This window comes from Tursiops truncatus, chromosome 3 (genome assembly GCF_011762595.2).
Source record: "Tursiops truncatus isolate mTurTru1 chromosome 3, mTurTru1.mat.Y, whole genome shotgun sequence".
NCBI classification, from domain to species: domain Eukaryota; kingdom Metazoa; phylum Chordata; class Mammalia; order Artiodactyla; family Delphinidae; genus Tursiops; species Tursiops truncatus.
The window spans coordinates 42363987-42380537 of NC_047036.1; the positions used below are offsets into that span (position 1 = coordinate 42363987).

Consider the following 16551-nt stretch of genomic DNA (forward strand, 5'->3'; position numbering starts at 1 on the left):
AGGTAAACTCCAGCTTTAGCTGGTAACTGTAGCAAGTGTAATATTTTATTTATAAATCTGGTGCTAGGGTTAACATTTTGGTACCAGATTATCTATGTAATTGAGTAGTTTTCTGACCCTGGTGTTTTTTTTATTTTATGCAAAGCCTTTTTTAAAAGCTTTATTAGTATGTAATTTAAATATTATTAAATTCACCCATTTAAAGTATACAGTTCAGTGAGTTTTAATAAATTTGTACAGTTGTGCAACCCTCTCCAGTTTTACACTTCCATACATACGGTTTTGTTACGTGTGTTTGCTTTCAACCTACTCCCACCTCCAACCCTAGGCAAACACTCATCAGCTTTGTCTAAACAGTTTTGCCTTTTCTAGAAGTTTCATGTAAATGAAATCATGTAATGTGGAGTCTTTTGTGGGGTTTTTTTTCCCTGTTTAGAATAACATTTTTGAGGTTCATTCATGTTGTATATATCACTAGTTCATTTCTTTTTATTTATAAGTAGTATTACATTTTATGGATACCTGACATTTTATTTACCTATTCAGTTGATAGACATTTGAGTTGTTTTGTGTTTTTGACCATTGTGAGTAGTTCTGATATAAACATTCATGTACAAGTCTGTGTGTGGACATGTTTTTATTTCTCTTGGGTAGTACCTGTAATTGCTGGGTTTTATGGCAAATATATATTTACCTGTTCAGTAAATTGCCAGACTGTTTTCCAAAGTGGCTGTACCATTTTGTGTTCCTACCGATAATGGATGAGGGTGCCAGTTTCTCTGTGTCCTTACCACCTCTTGTCATTATCTTTTTTTGATCATACCTATTTTAGTGGGTATATAGTAATGTCTCATAGTGGTTTTGAATTTCTGCGATGACTAAAAATGTTAAGTATCAATTTCCTGTGCTTATCTTAAATATCTATTTCAGTCTTTCGCTGATTTTTACAATTGAGATGTTGGTCTTACTGCATCATAAATAATTCTTTAAACTATCTTAATGGTATCTTTTGTAGAACGAAAGATTTTTATTTTGATGTTCAGCTCAGTTTTTTCTTTTATGGATTGATTATGCTTTTGATGTCAGTACGTAAGACATTTTTGCCTATCCCAATATCACAAATATTTTCTCATATATATATATATTTTTTGAGGAAGTTTCTATTCTTAGTTGGGAATAAATGAAAAAAATTTTAAAACACCTATTTGAATGGCTATTATCGAAAAGACGAGAGATAACAAGTGTTGGCAAGGATATGAAGAACAGGGAACCTTTGTGCACTGTTGTGGGAATGTAAATTGGTACAGTCACTATGGAAAGCAGTGTGGAGGTTTCTCAAAAAATTAGAAATAAGAGTATAATCCAACAGTCCCACTTCTGGATATATATCTAAAGGAAATGAAATTAGTATCTCAAAGAGATATCTGCATTCCTATTATTCACAATACCCAAGACAAGGAAACAACTTATGTCCATCAACAGATGAGTGGATAAAGAAAATGTGATATCTGTCTGTCTGTATCCATATACACACACACTGTCGATCACAATGGAAAATTATTTAGCCATCAAAAAAGGAAATCCTGCTATTTGTGACAGCATGAATGGACCTTGAGAGCATTATAAGTCAAATAAGTCAGAGAAAGACAAAGACTGTGTGATCTCACTTTTCACGTGGAATCTAAAAAAGCTGAACGCATTGAAACGGAGTTTCAATGATGGTTGCCAGGGTCTGGGGTGGACGGGGTGGAGGAAGTAGGAAGATATTGATAAAAGGAGACAAACTTCCAGTTACAAAATGAGTAAGTTTTGGGAATCTAATTTAGAGCATGGTTATTATCTTTAAAAATACTGTGTTATACACTTGAAAGTTGCTAAGAGAGTAGATCTTAAATGTTTTTACCAGAAAAAAACCAAAGGTAATTAGGTGATGGAGACGTTAATTAACCTTATTATGGTAATCATTTCACAATATATATGGGTAACAAATCTTACAGTATATAGTTTAAACTTACACAATGGTACATGTCAATTATATCTCAATAAAGCTGGGAAAAATAAGTGTATTGAGGATTAAAAAAGAAGCATTGTATTTTATCAAATCTTTTTTCCATCTATAGAGGCAAGGATATGGTATTTGCTTTTTACTCTGTTAATGTGGTATATTACATCCGTTTTTTGTTAAACCATCCTTATATTTCTGAAATAAACCTGGTTGTTTATGGCAGATGATCATCTTATATGATGTTGCCAGTTTCAGTTTGCGCATATTTTGTTCTGGAATATCTTTGAATCTTATCTTCATGAGGGATTTTGGTGTGTAATTTTCTTTTCTTACAAGGTCATTGTCTAGGTTTGATACCATGTTAATACTGACCTGATAATATAAGTTGGGAAGCGTTCCCTCCTGGTCTGTCTTCTGAAAAGATTTGTGTAGTTTTGGTATTTTCTCTTTAAATGTTTGACAGAATTTACTAATGAAGCCATCTAAACCACCTAGGCTTTTCTTCATGGGAAGATTTTTTAATTCCTAACTCAGTTTGCTTTCTTCTTGAGTCAGTTTTGGTAATCTGTGTCTATCAAGGAATTACTTAAAGTGGAATTAGATTGATTTTACATTATTCTTCCTGTCTAATGTGTTTAAAACTATAATTTTCTCTCTTAGTACTGCTTTACATGCATCCCATAAATTTTGGTAGTTACATTTTATTTTTAATTCAATTCATTTTTTAGTTTCTCTTGGTTTCCTCTTATGTTTACTTTTCAAGCATTTGGTGATTTTCCATACACCTTTCTGTTTTGGTTTCTAATTTAATTTCTTTGTGGTTGGAGAAGATACTTTATGATTTTAATAATTTGATTTAATGATTGATGTGGTTGATTTTGTTGTTTTTCAGTAATGTGTCTCATGTCTTAACAGGCTTCTATTATATTTAACAAACATTTTTTAGTATACTATTTTAATTCCTCTGTTGATTTTTTTTTTTTAGCTTTGAGTTATGTTTTTAGTGATTACTCAAGGGCTTACAGTATACATTTTTAACTAAATTACAGCCACAATTTCTGTAAAATATTGTTACCTTGCTCTAATATTTCTTCCTCCTTTTTTTCTGCTATTTTTGTCACATATATTTCAACTATATGTTATAAATCCAGTGTAATGCAATGTTAAAATAATGTTTTTGCTTTAAACAGTCTTATGTTTTTAAAAATATTAATTGAATAAAAGAGAAGCACAAACCCTATACAGTCTTGTATTTACCCACATATCTATCATTTTTAGAACTCTATTCTTTTCTCTGTATTCGAGTTAAAGAATTTTTTAAGAATATTTCTTCTGGGGTTGATGTGTTAGCAGTAAATTTACTCAGTTTTTATTTGTAAATGTCTTTATTTTGCTTTTATTTTTGAAAGGATAATGTCACTGAATATGTAATTCTTGGTTGACATTTTTTTTCTTTCAATATTGGATACTCATTTGGCTGACATTGTTTCATTCTACTGCATTATTTCCCATCAGAAGTAAGCCTTAATTATGATGGTATTCTCGTGTATGTTTTGAGTTGTTTTTCTCTTGCTGCTTTGAACACTTTCAGCAGTTTGACTCTGAAAGTTTCTAGGTGTGTTTCTAGGTGTGATTCCAAAGTTTTTCCTGCTTGGGTTCATTGTGCTTGTGGTATCTATAATGTTTTTTAAAACAAATCTAGGAAGTTTTTTTATTGTTATTTTTTCAAATATTTATCTTGCGTCTTTCTCAGTTTGGAACTTATGTTTGGACACTTGAGGTTGTCGCATAGATCTTTGATTCTGTTGATCTATCTTCATATTTAGATACTTTCTTCTGCCATCTCAGATCTGCTCTTGAGCCACCTAGTGGATTTTTCATTTCAATTATTGTACTGTTCATCTGTAGAGTTTTCATTTGGTTATGTTTTTATAGTTTCAGGTGTCTGTTGAGATTTCCTATTTGTTGAATCATTGTCCTATTTCCTTTAATTCTTAGAACATGGTTTCCTTACATTTTTTGGACATGTTTGTTATAGCTTTTTTGTTTTTGCGGTACGCGGGCCTCTCACTGTTGTGGCCTCTCCCGTTGTGGAGCACAGGCTCCGGACGCGCAGGCTTAGCGGCCATGGCCCACGGGCCCAGCCGCTCCGCAGCATGTGGGATCTTCCCAGACCAGGGCACGAACCCACGTCCCCTGCATCGGCAGGCGGACTTTCAACCACTGCGCCACCAGGGAAGCCCTGTTATAGCTTTTTTGAAGTCTTTGTCTGCTAAGTCCAACATCTGGGCCCACTCAGTTTCTTGTGACTGCTTCTTTTTCTTCAGTATTGATCACTTTCCTGTTTCTTTTTATATCTTCTAATTTTTTGTAGCATCTGTATATTCTTTTCTCTTTCATGTATGTCTCTTACTATTCATATTTGATCACGTTTGGACAACTTTTAATTTTTTAATTGTTTATTTCACTGGGGGCGTGGTTGGGATAAATTTTTTTGTAAGTAATTAATTTATTTTTATTTATTTATTTTTGGCTGCATTGGGTCTTTGTTGCTGCACGCGCGGGCCTTCTCCAGTTGTGGCGAGTGGGGGTTACTCCTCATTGAGGTGTGCAGGCTTCTCACTGTGTTGGCTTCTCTTGTTGCAGAGCATGGGCTCTAGGCGCGTGGGCTTTAGCAGCTGTGGCACATGGCTCAGCAGTTGTGGCTCATGGGCTCCAGAGCACAGGCTCAGCAGCTGTGGCACACAGGCCTAGCTACTCCGCGGCCTCTGGGATCCTCCCGGGCCAGGGATAGAACCTGTATCCCCTGCAATGGCAGGCAGATTCCCAACCACTGTGCCACCAGGGAAATCCCATATTTTTATTTCCCCAAATAGGTTATAAGCCTGTTGTGGATAGGAACTGTATCTTAAGTAAGGAGGATCTACCATGCTGCTAAGTTTAGTCCTGATTTCATGATCTATTTTTAAATACTTAACTCTGCTGAATTTTCTTCAAAAAGGAAAAACTATATTGTATTCTATTAATCTCTGCAGAAGAACTATTGGAACCTGCCTTAATTTCCAGTCAAGGACAGACTTGATGGGACTTCCCTGGTGGTCCACTGGTAAAGAATCCACCTTACAATGCAGGGGACGTGGGTTCGATCCCAGGTCAGGGAACTAAGATCCCACATGCCACAGGGCAACTGAGCCTGCATGCCACAACTACCAAGTTTATGCACCTCAACTAGAGCCTGTGTGCCGCAAACTACAGGGCCTGTGCACTCTGGAACCCATGTGCCCTGGAGCCTCCACGCCACAACTAGAGAAGGGAAAATCCACACACCATAACTAGAGAGAAGCCCACACACCTCAGCGAAGATCCTGCTTGCTGCAACTAAGACCCAACACGGCCAAAAATAAAATTAAAAATTTAAATAATAAATAAGTCTTTAAAAAAGAAAAGGTTTGCCGACCAAAAAAAGGTCAGAGCTGTTTATTTAAACTAACAAACAAACAAAGGACAGACTTGATAACTAATACATGTGGGGAGAGAATACATATGCATTAACTTATTTGTGAAACTCAAACTCATTTTCCAGTGTTTCCTAAGTATTTATACTCTGTGTATGTATAAATTGACAGGCAGAGGCTCTGTAAACTTTTGGAGGCCCATCTAGAGAAACAAATGTGTTTTACTTCCAAGAAATAGGGTAATAACCATTAGTAATCCATTGGTATTAGTAATTAAGTTACATTAACTCCAAGAGACCAGAGTTTAAAACGTTCTTATTCATTTAGACCACTATTCTTCACATTTATCATCGTTATTACTATTATTATAGTTTGTTGAAAGTAAATAGAATAAGACATTAATATTCTGCAAAGTCTATCTAAGATACGTAATTAGGGAAAGTTTGGACACTATATATGAATAGAATTTTTTAAATCACATACTTCTAAAGAAGTATGGTTTTGTAAATTCTTTATTCTTATTTGTTTTCACATTTTTAGATATGCCATTGCATTGGCCTTAAGGGAAAAACAGCGTGTAATATTTACTAGCCCAATTAAGGCCCTGAGTAACCAGAAATACCGTGAAATGTATGAAGAATTTCAAGATGTTGGTCTGATGACTGGAGATGTTACTATTAATCCTACAGCATCTTGTCTTGTTATGACCACAGAGGTAATTTATATGGTGTCTCAATTTAATTAAATTAATTTTCCTTTTAATTAATGTGGTTATTCAGTTAAAACAGATAATGTTTTATTACTTGCTCTGTATCAATAAAAATGTAACATTTTGCTGTCTGAGTAGATTTACTTGAAAGGGATAGAGTTCATCTTAAAACAAGTTCTAGTAATTGAATTTAGTTGTAAATTACCAATATTTCTGTTATTTGTCATAATATAGATGCAGTTTTTTCTTCACAAAATATTTTTAAAGGTGTATTATCAGTGACTTGAAAATAATTTGATGGTTTTATATAATTTCAAGGATTTCAGTACATAGTTTCGAATATGTAGTGGCTCCTTGTTCTGTGTGATTTTTTTTCTTCTGTATCTGAGTGTTGATACAAATAGATAACTAACTTTTTAAAACACCCAGTTATGTTTAGCTTCTTTCCATAATCACAGTTAAGTTTTGCATATCTTTGTAACATCTTACATTTTGGACACTATTAGCTGTCTTTACTAAGTATTTTTGTACATGCTTGAATTATATCATTGCATTCTACAAAGACATGGTACACTAGAGAGTGTAAATTAGCTCCTGGCTTTTAGAGTTACCCAAAAGCATTGCTCACTTTTCATCTTGGTGCCTAAAGTAAGTTTATTTTCCATTCTCAAAACTTTCTTCCATCCGTGGAAGATGTATTTAACTCAGAAATCAGAATAACGGTTGTTAGAAAGTATTCATACTGGTAAGATGAGGTAGAAAAAATGGTAACAGTATAAGATCCATTGTGTTAGATAGAAGATAACTTCAAGTTATTCTCGTATTCTAGCAAGTGTAGGTCTTGGGTGAAGTGCTGTACATGCAAGGAAGTGGCTTCTTATTCAGGATATATGGATATGGAGATGATAATTGTTTCCATGGATTATATCTGATTACTTACTTGAGAAGTCATTTATTTTAGATTTAGGGAAGGAATATTATGTATTTTAGAGATATGTATCTCCCTAAAATTATTTTAATCTTTCCATTAAAAAAGAATATCCAAAATTTCTTGTTAGATAGAAGAGCTTTTGGTATGTCAGAATCCTGCTAAATCTTCTCCTTTTTCTTTAGATTTTGAGAAGTATGCTGTACAGAGGTTCTGAAGTTATGCGAGAAGTTGCTTGGGTCATATTTGATGAAATTCATTACATGAGAGATTCAGGTATATTCTGTAGTGTTGTTGAGATGTGAGCATGTATTTTATTTAAGAATGGCATTAGGTAGGGCGGAGTCAAGATGGTGTACTAGGAGGACGCAGAATTCGCATCTCCTCACAACTAGGGCATCTACCAGGTACCAGTGGGGGACCATGGACACCTAAGGGACAGGAGGAAACCCCAGTGACCGTGTAGGATGTGGGGCGTGGGGGGAGTGAAGTGGGAGGAGAAGTGGAGGCAGGACAGGACTGACATCCCTGAGGGGCGGCTTGGGGAGGGAAAGGGATCCCACACCCAATGCGGGAAATTGGGGAACCATTGGGAGGGCAGAGGATCAAAAGGGATCATGGCCAGGTTTCCCCTGCCCAGTTGGACCCCCAGGAACCTGTTGAGATCCCGGGCCTGATCCTCTGCCCACCTAGTCTCCCTCCAGCCACGTGGGTCCTGAGGGAGTGGGAGGGAGGAAAGGGGGAGCAAAAGTAAAGGCCGGACCTCTGGGATGGCACCCCTGAGGGGTGGCTGGGGGAGAGAAGGAGTTCCTGCACCCAGCAGGACCCACCCACGATTAGGGGTCCAGTGGCAATGGGGGAGACCCCAGGGGAGATGGTGGGGGAGGGGCGTGAAAGAACAGAAGGGAACGGGGCCAATGCTTTCCCTGTCCACTTAGGCACCAGGAAGCATTTTGGGCTCCTGGACCTAATACTCTGCCCTTGGAGCCTCCCATCTACAGCACAGAGCCCAAGCCCCGCCACTATAACCCCAGCCAGGGCCCTACTTCTGCAGTTGGAGAACCCCTCCAACGAGCTGGGCCTAAACCCCACCCACACACCCTCAGTCAGGGCCCTACCTCCTAACTCCTGAACCCGACACTCCAGAGGCCCTCCTTTCGACATGCTGCCTCTCCCCTTCTGCACAGGCCCCACCCCACCCTAAACTCTGCCACTACCTAAGTTCCACCCCCTACCTAAACTGCGGCCGCATAGCCAAGGCTTTTTTCTTTTCGTTTCCTTTTTCCTCTCTCAGATTGGGGTTCTGTTTTACGTTGTTAATTCGTTGCTGTTGATTCTTTTCTATTTTTATTTTTCCTAATAAATCTTTTATTTTTCTACTTTTATTTTATTCTTTATACTTTGTTAGTGATCTCTCCTTTTGACTTGTTGTCCACCCCCCCCCCTTTTTTTTCCTTCTGCTGTGGTTTTATTTCACCTTGTTGCAGTTGTTTCAATTATAGTTTTATTTTTCCTAATATACCTTTATCTTTCTGATTTTATTTTCTTTTATGTTCTTGATATTGTACTGCTCCTTTTTCCTTTCTTCTTCTTTTTTTTTTTTTTAACTGCACCATGAAGCTTGCAGGATCTTGGTTCCCAGGCCAGAAGTTGGGCCCGAGCTCTTGTGGTGGGAGCTCCAAGTCCAAACCACTGGACTAACAGAGAATCTCGGACCACAGGGAATATCAATCTGAGTGAGGCCTCCCGGAGGTGCTTATCGCAGCATTAGGAACCAGTTCTATCTAACTGCCTGCAAACTCCAGTGATGGACATCTCAGGCCAAACAACCAATAAGACAGGAATGCAGCAGCACCCATCCAAAAAACAAAAAAAAGAAATGGCAAAAGAATATGTAACAGACAAAGGAGTAGGGTAAAAACCTACAAGACCAAATAAATGAAGATAACATAAGCAGCCTATCTGAAAAGGAATTCAGAATAATGATAGTAAAGATGATCCAAAATCTCAGAAACAGAATGGAGAAAAGACAAGAAACAACAAGGACCGAGAAGAACGAAACAGCAGACAAGCAGTGATGAACAACACAATTACTGAAATTAAAAATACTCTAGAAGGAATCAATAACAGAATACTTGAAGTAGAAGAACGGATAAGTAAGCTGGAAGATAAAATGGTGGAAATAACTGCCAGGGAGCAGAATAAACAAAAAGGAATGAAAAGACTTGAGGACAGTCGCAGAGACCTCTGGGACAACATTAAATGCAGCAACATTCGAATTATAGGGTTCCCAGAAGAAGAGACAAAGAAAGGAACTGAGGAAATATTTGAAGAGATTATAGTCAAAAACTTCTCTAACATGGGAAAGGAAATAGTCAAGTCCAGGAAGGACAGAGACTACCATCTGGGTAAACCCAAAGAGACACACTGAGACACATATTAAACAAACTATCAAAAATTAAATACAAAGTAAAAATATTAAAAGCAGCAAGGAAAAAATAACATACAAGGGAATCCCCATAAGGTTAACAGCTGATTTTTCAGCAGAAACTCGGCAAGCCAGAAGGGAGTGGCAGGACATATTTAAAGTGATGAAAGGGAAAAACCTACAGCCAAGATTACCCTACCCAGCAATGATCTCATTCAGATTCAATGGAGAAATTAAAACCTTTACAGATAGGCAAAAGTTAAGAGAATGCAGGACCACCAAACCAGCTTTACAACAAATGCTAAAGGAGATTTCCTAGGCAGGAAACACTAGAGCAGGAAAAGACCTACAAAAACAAACCCAAAGCAATTAAGAAAATGGTAATAGGAATATACATATTGATAATAGCCTTAAATGTAAATGGTTTAAATGCTCCAACCAAAAGACATCAATTGGCTGAATGGATACCAAAACAATACCCATATATATGCTGTCTACAAGAGACCCACTTCACACCTAGGGACACGTACAGACTGAAAGTGAGGGGATGGAAAAAGATATTCCATGCAAATGGAAATCAAAAGAAAGCTGAAGTAGCAATTCTCATATCAGACAAAATAGACTTTAAAATAAAGACTATTACAAGAGACAAAGAAGGACACTACATAATGATCAAGGGATTGATCCAAGAAGAAGATACAACAATTGTAAATATTTATGCACCCAACATAGGAGTACCTCAATACATAAGGCAAATACTAACAGCCATAAAAGGGGAAATCGACAGTAACACAATCATAGTAGGGGACTTTAACACCCCACTTTCACCAATGGACAGATCATCCAAAATGAAAATAAATAAGGAAACAAGCTTTAAATGATACATTAAGATGGGCTTAATTGATATTTATAGGACATTCCATCCAAAAACAACAGAATACACTTTCTTCTCTTGTGCTCATGGAACATTCTCCAGGATAGATCTTATCTTGGGTCACAAATCAACCCTTGTTAAATTTAAGAAAATTGAAATCATATCAGATATTTTTTCCGACCTCAACACTATGAGACTAGCTATCAGTTACAGGAAGAAATCTGTAAAAAATACAAACACGTGGAAGCTAAACAGTGCACTACTAAATAACCAAGAGATCACTGAAGAAATCAAAGAGGAAATAAAAAAATACCTAGAAACAAATAACAATGAAAATACAGCGACCCAAAACCTATGGGATGCAGCAAAAGCAGTTCTAAGAGGGAAGTTTATAGCAATACAATCCGACCTCAAGAAACAAGAAAAATCTCAGACAACCTAATCTTACACCTAAAGCAATTAGAGAAAGAAGAAGAAAAAACCCCTGAAGTTAGCTGAAGGAAAGAAATCATAAAGATCAGAAATAAATGGAAAAGAAATGAAGAAAACAGTAGCAAAGATCAATAAAACTAAAAGCTGGTTCTTTGAGAAGATAAAGAATATTGATAAACCATTAGCCAGACTCACTAAGAAAAAAAGGGAGAAGACTCAAATTAACAGAATTAGAAATGAAAAAGGGGAAGTAACAACTGACAATGCAGAAATACAAAGGATCATGAGAGATTACTACAAGCAACTGTATGCCAATAAAATGGCAAACCTGGAAGAAATGGACACATTCTTAGAAAAACACAGCCTTCTGAGACTGAACCAGGAAGAAATAGAAAAAATAAACAATCACAAGCACTGAAACTGAGACTGTGATTAAAAATCTTCCAACAAACAAAAGCCAAGGACCAGATGGCTTCACAGCCAAATTCTATCAAACACTTAGAGAAGAGCTAACACCTGTCCTTCTCAAAGTCTTCCAAAATACAGCAGAGGGAGGAACAGTCCCAAACTCTCTCTATGAGGCCACCATCACCCTGATACCAAAACTAGACGAAGATGTCACAAAAAAAGAAAACTACAGGCCAACGTCTCTGATGAACATAGATGCAAAATCCTCAACAAAATGCTAGCGAACAGAATACAACAGCACATTAAAAGGATCATACACCACGATCAAGTGGTTTATCCCAGGAATGCAAGGATTCTTCAATATATGCAAATCTGTCAGTGTGATACACCATATTAACCAAATTGAAGGATGAAATCCATATGATCATCTCAATAGATGCAGAAAAACCTTTTGACAAAATTCAACACCCATTTATGATAAAAGCTGTCCAGAAGAGAGGCATAGAAGGAACCTACCTGAACATAATAAAGGCCATGTATGACAAACCCACAGCCAACATCATTCTCAATGGTGAAAAACTGAAACCATTTCCTCTAATATCAGGAACAAGACAAGGTTACCCACTCTCACCACTTTTATAGTTTTGGAAGTTTTACCCACAGCAATCAGAGAAGAAAAATAAGAGGAATCCAAATCGGAAAGAAGTTAACTGTCGTTCTCTCCACATGACATGATACTCTACATAGAGAATCCAAAAGATGCTGCCAGAAAACTAGTAGAGCTAATCAATAAATTTGGTAGAGTAGCAGGGTACAAAACTAATGCACAGAAATCTCTTGCATGCCTATACACTAATGATGAAAAATCTGAAGGAGAAATTAAGGAAACACTCCCATTTACCACTGCAACAAAAATAAAATACCTAGGAATAAACCTTCCTAAGGATACAAAAGACCTGTCTGCAGAAAACTATAAGACACTGATGAAAGAAATTAAAGATGATACAAAGAGAAGGAGAGATATGCTGTGTTCTTGGACTGTATGAGTCAACATTGTGAAAATGACTGTACTCCCCAAAGCAATCTACAGATTCAGTACAATCCCTATCAAACTACCAATGGCATGTTTCACAGAAGTAGAACAGAAAATTGCACAATTTGTATTGAAACACAAAAGATCCCAAATAGCCACAGCAATCTTGAGAAAGAAAAACAGAGCTGGAGGAATCAGTCTCCTGGACTTCAGACTATACTAGAAATCTACAGTAATCAAGACAGTATGGTACTGACAAAAACCAGAAACACATATCAATGGAACAGGGTAGAAAGCCCGGAGAAAAACCCATGCACATATGGTCACCTTATCTTTGATAAAGGAGGCAAGAATGTATGATGGAGAAAAGAGCATCTGCAATAAGTGGTGCTGGGAAAACTGGACAGCTACATGTAAAAGAATGAAATTAGAACACTTCCTAACACCATACACAAAAATAAACTCAAAATGGATTAAAGACCTAAATGTAAGGTCAGACACTAAAATTCTTAGAGGAAAACATAGGAAGAACACAATGATACAAATTACAGCAAGATCGTTTTTGACCCACCTCCTAGAGAAATGGAAATAAAAACAAAAATAAACAAATGGGACCTAATGAAGCTTAAAAGCTGTTTCACAGCAAAGGAAACCATAAACAAGACCAAAACACAACCCTCAGAATGGGAGAAAATACTTGCAAGTGAAGCAACTGACAAAGGATTCATCTCCAGAATATACAAGCAGCTCATGCAGCTCAATATCAAAAAAACAACCCAATCCAGAAATGGGCAGAAGACCTAAATAGACACTTCTCCAGAGAAGATATACAGATTGCCAACAAACACATGAAAAGATGCTCAACATCACTAATAATTAGAGAAATGCAACTCAAAACTACAATGAGGTACCACCTCACATCTGTCAGAATGGGCATCATCAAAAAATCTACAAACAGTAAATGCTGGAGAGGGTGTGGAGAAAAGGTAACCCTCTTGCACTGTTGGTGGGAATGTAAATTGATACAGCCACTGTGGAGAACAGTATGGAGGTTCCTTAAAAAACTAAAAATAGGACTACCATATGACCCAGCAGTCCCACTACTGGGCATATACCTTGAGAAAACCATAATTCAGAAAGAGTCATGTACCACAATGTTCATTGCAGCACTATTTATAATAGCCAGGACATGGAAGCAACCCAAGTGTCTATTGACATATGAATGGATAAAGAAGATGTGGCACATATATACAATGGAATATTACTCAGCCATAAAAAGAAACGAAATTATTTATAGTGAGGTGGATGGACCTAGAGTCTCTCATACAGAGTGAAGTATGTCAGAAAGAGAACAAATACCGTATGCTAACACGTGTATATGGAATCTAAAAAGGAAAAACCAAGGTTCTGAAGAACCTTGGGGCAAGAGAGGAATAAAGACACAGAGGTAGAGAATGGACTTGAGGATATGGGGAGGGGGAAGTGTAAGCTGGGACGAAGAGTGAGAGTAGCACTGACATATATACAGTACCAAATGTAAAATGAGATAGCTATTGGGAAGCAGCTGCATGGCACAGGGAGATCAGCTCGGTGCTTTGTGACCACCTAGAGGGGTGGAATACGGAGGGTGGGAGGGAGATGCAAGAGGGAGGGGATATGTGGATATATGTATGCATATAGATGATTCACTTTGTTATGCAGCAGAAGCTAACACAACACTAAATCAATCATACTCCAATAAAGATATTAAGAAAAAAAAAGAATGGCATTAGGAATTTTGAACAAGTAGTTGTTGATCTTCCATGTGAGTAGAGTTCTTATAAACTAACTTGTGGATAACATGATGTGCTATTTCCAGTAGGATCTCATTCAGTTACAGCTTCTTAAAAAGTAACAACTTCTGGGTGAAAAAATGCAATTTCACATTTTAAAAATGGAATTAAAATTAGTTCCCTCTAATAGAGAGCTCTCTAGTATAACTAATGTTAAAGAATTTCTAAAACTTCTAGCCTACAAAGTTAACATTCTTGATTTTTATTTATTGTTTTTTTTAAATAAGTGCATGTTTATGGTAAAAATAAAATGAGGATTATGAAATAAAAATGAGCAAAAAATTTATCCCTTTACTTGAACTTTTGCACTACTGTAATGGAAAAGTAAGTTTACTTGGAATTTTGGGTGGAACTTGGAGGGCGAAAGTTAACAAACACATTTAAAAGTTAAATGTTTAATATGTACACACTTAAAGCTTAGTTTTTATTTGAATTAAAGCAGTGAGTTAACCTGTATTCATAGTGAAAGTAATAATACAAGTTAAAGAAATCATTTACCCTTTCTAGAAATTTCACTTTTGTGAAATTCATAAGATTAGGTTCTAAACAGTTATTTTGGTTTTTAAATCATGAATCCTGTATTGATTTGTTCATTTATGGGAGGGAAATTCTCACATGGATTTTTCCATTTTTTTTCCATTTGACTTATAGTTTTGTTGTTTATCAAATCTTTCATCTCTGGAGATCATGATGGTAATTTAGATGAACGATGCTATATGCTGTAGTAATGGTGTTTCTTTGAAATTTGTTACTGTGACTTTCTATAAGCCAACAACTTATGCTTCTCTAAGTGAGATGGAAATACTGTTTCCATTGTCCTGGGACTCTTGTTAGGCTGTTTGAACAGGATTCAGTTTGGCACTGCTTTTTGCAGGCTGTTATTTCAGAGTACATTGTGTTTATGCTGGTTTAGTCTACTAATTTTCTACTAAATGAATCCATGGTTAGAACTAAAGTAGTTTACAGTAAGGGTCTGTGGCTAAAAATATCCTTGTGCAACATGGTCTGTATTTCTAATTATTGAGCTTGAGAGAAAATAATAAAGTAACATTGAATTCCAAGGTGTATTTGTATTTTTCAGAGCGTGGTGTTGTGTGGGAAGAAACTATTATTTTGCTTCCTGATAATGTTCACTATGTCTTTCTTTCGGCTACTATTCCAAATGCCCGGCAGTTTGCTGAATGGATTTGCCACTTACACAAACAGGTATTTTCTTTCCCTTTTTTGATGTTTTCCATATTTAAAATGTTACAAGTTGGCCTTACTATATCCTGTACTTCGTTCCTGATGCTGCCTAGAATAAAGACATTTTAATGTGAAACTACTTTTTAAATCGAGCAAGCTTATCAAAATCAACCGACTAATTTTTTTATAAGTGTGAATTTTCTGAGTCCCATCTCAAATCCAATACATCAAAATCTCTGGGAGTAGGGTCTTGGGTTTTGAAACCTTTAACTTTTAAATGCTCCCAAATTGATCATGATGACCCGCCAGGTTTGGAAACTATCTATTCATACAATGAACCATGAGTACACAGTAGAGAATTTTCTCTAAGAGCTCGGTACTGGGAAAAAGCTGGGCATTTTCTGAGAGTGTGAGTTGATTGTTTTCATGTGAATGCAGACTTTTTACTGACTGTATTTTCTTTTTGTTTTTCTAGTCTAATTTTAGCAGCATTAAAGGACCTTATAACAAGCTTTTGTTCATGTGTACTAAATTTATTCTTGGTTTTATTTTTCTGCCCTTATTTTTCCTTTATACCAGAATGCTGAAAATTTATTTTTTATCCATTTATAAGCTCTCTAATGGCATTTTTGTAACATCATGTTGCTTTTGTAGGATAGAAACACAGTGGATCTTCTGGAGGAGTTAGATCAACCTGCTCTTTTAGTAAAGCTTTGAAAAGTCTCTGGGCTAGAAAAGTTCTATTTTACCTCAGGGAGCATTCTGTGTCACCATTACTGCTGCTACGGAGAAATTGAAGTCTTCTTTAATTATGGCATCACAGGTCTAGGGTATGGATCCAAGATCATATGGAAACTCAAATCATGTATTGATATTTATCCCTGATTAGGGAATTAGTAAAATTGAACAGATGGTAGTATAATTTGATAGACCTCATTTTTCCCCATTTTTCTCTTCCTGACTTAAGGGTTTTTTTAAAAAAACTTTTTTCTTTTTGAAATGTTGAATTCAAAAATTTGTCTCCTTAAGGTCTTTTAGGTAGGTCATATACATGGTATTATTTTGAAGAAATAAAATATATGGTTAATTACTTTTCTTTGTTTTTACAGCCTTGTCATGTAATTTACACAGATTATCGGCCTACTCCATTACAGCACTACATTTTTCCAGCAGGGGGAGATGGTCTGCACCTTGTGGTTGATGAAAATGTAAGGGAGTAATTATAATTCTTATATCTATAATATCATACTTTGCTGTTTATA

At 36.3% G+C, this 16551-nt stretch overlaps 1 protein-coding gene across 6 annotated transcripts in view; it reads left to right on the forward strand.

Annotated features, from left to right (window-relative positions):
• MTREX (Mtr4 exosome RNA helicase) overlaps positions 1-16551 on the forward strand; it is a 136109-nt gene that overhangs the window by 34257 nt on the left and 85301 nt on the right. For all 6 annotated transcript variants that reach the window (XM_033852861.2, XM_033852862.2, XM_073802118.1 and 3 more), the window contains 4 exons: positions 6001-6175; positions 7283-7373; positions 15186-15310; positions 16399-16497. In XM_033852861.2, the coding sequence (XP_033708752.1) occupies positions 6001-6175; positions 7283-7373; positions 15186-15310; positions 16399-16497 (490 nt within the window). The remainder of the gene's footprint in view (positions 1-6000; positions 6176-7282; positions 7374-15185; positions 15311-16398; positions 16498-16551) is intronic.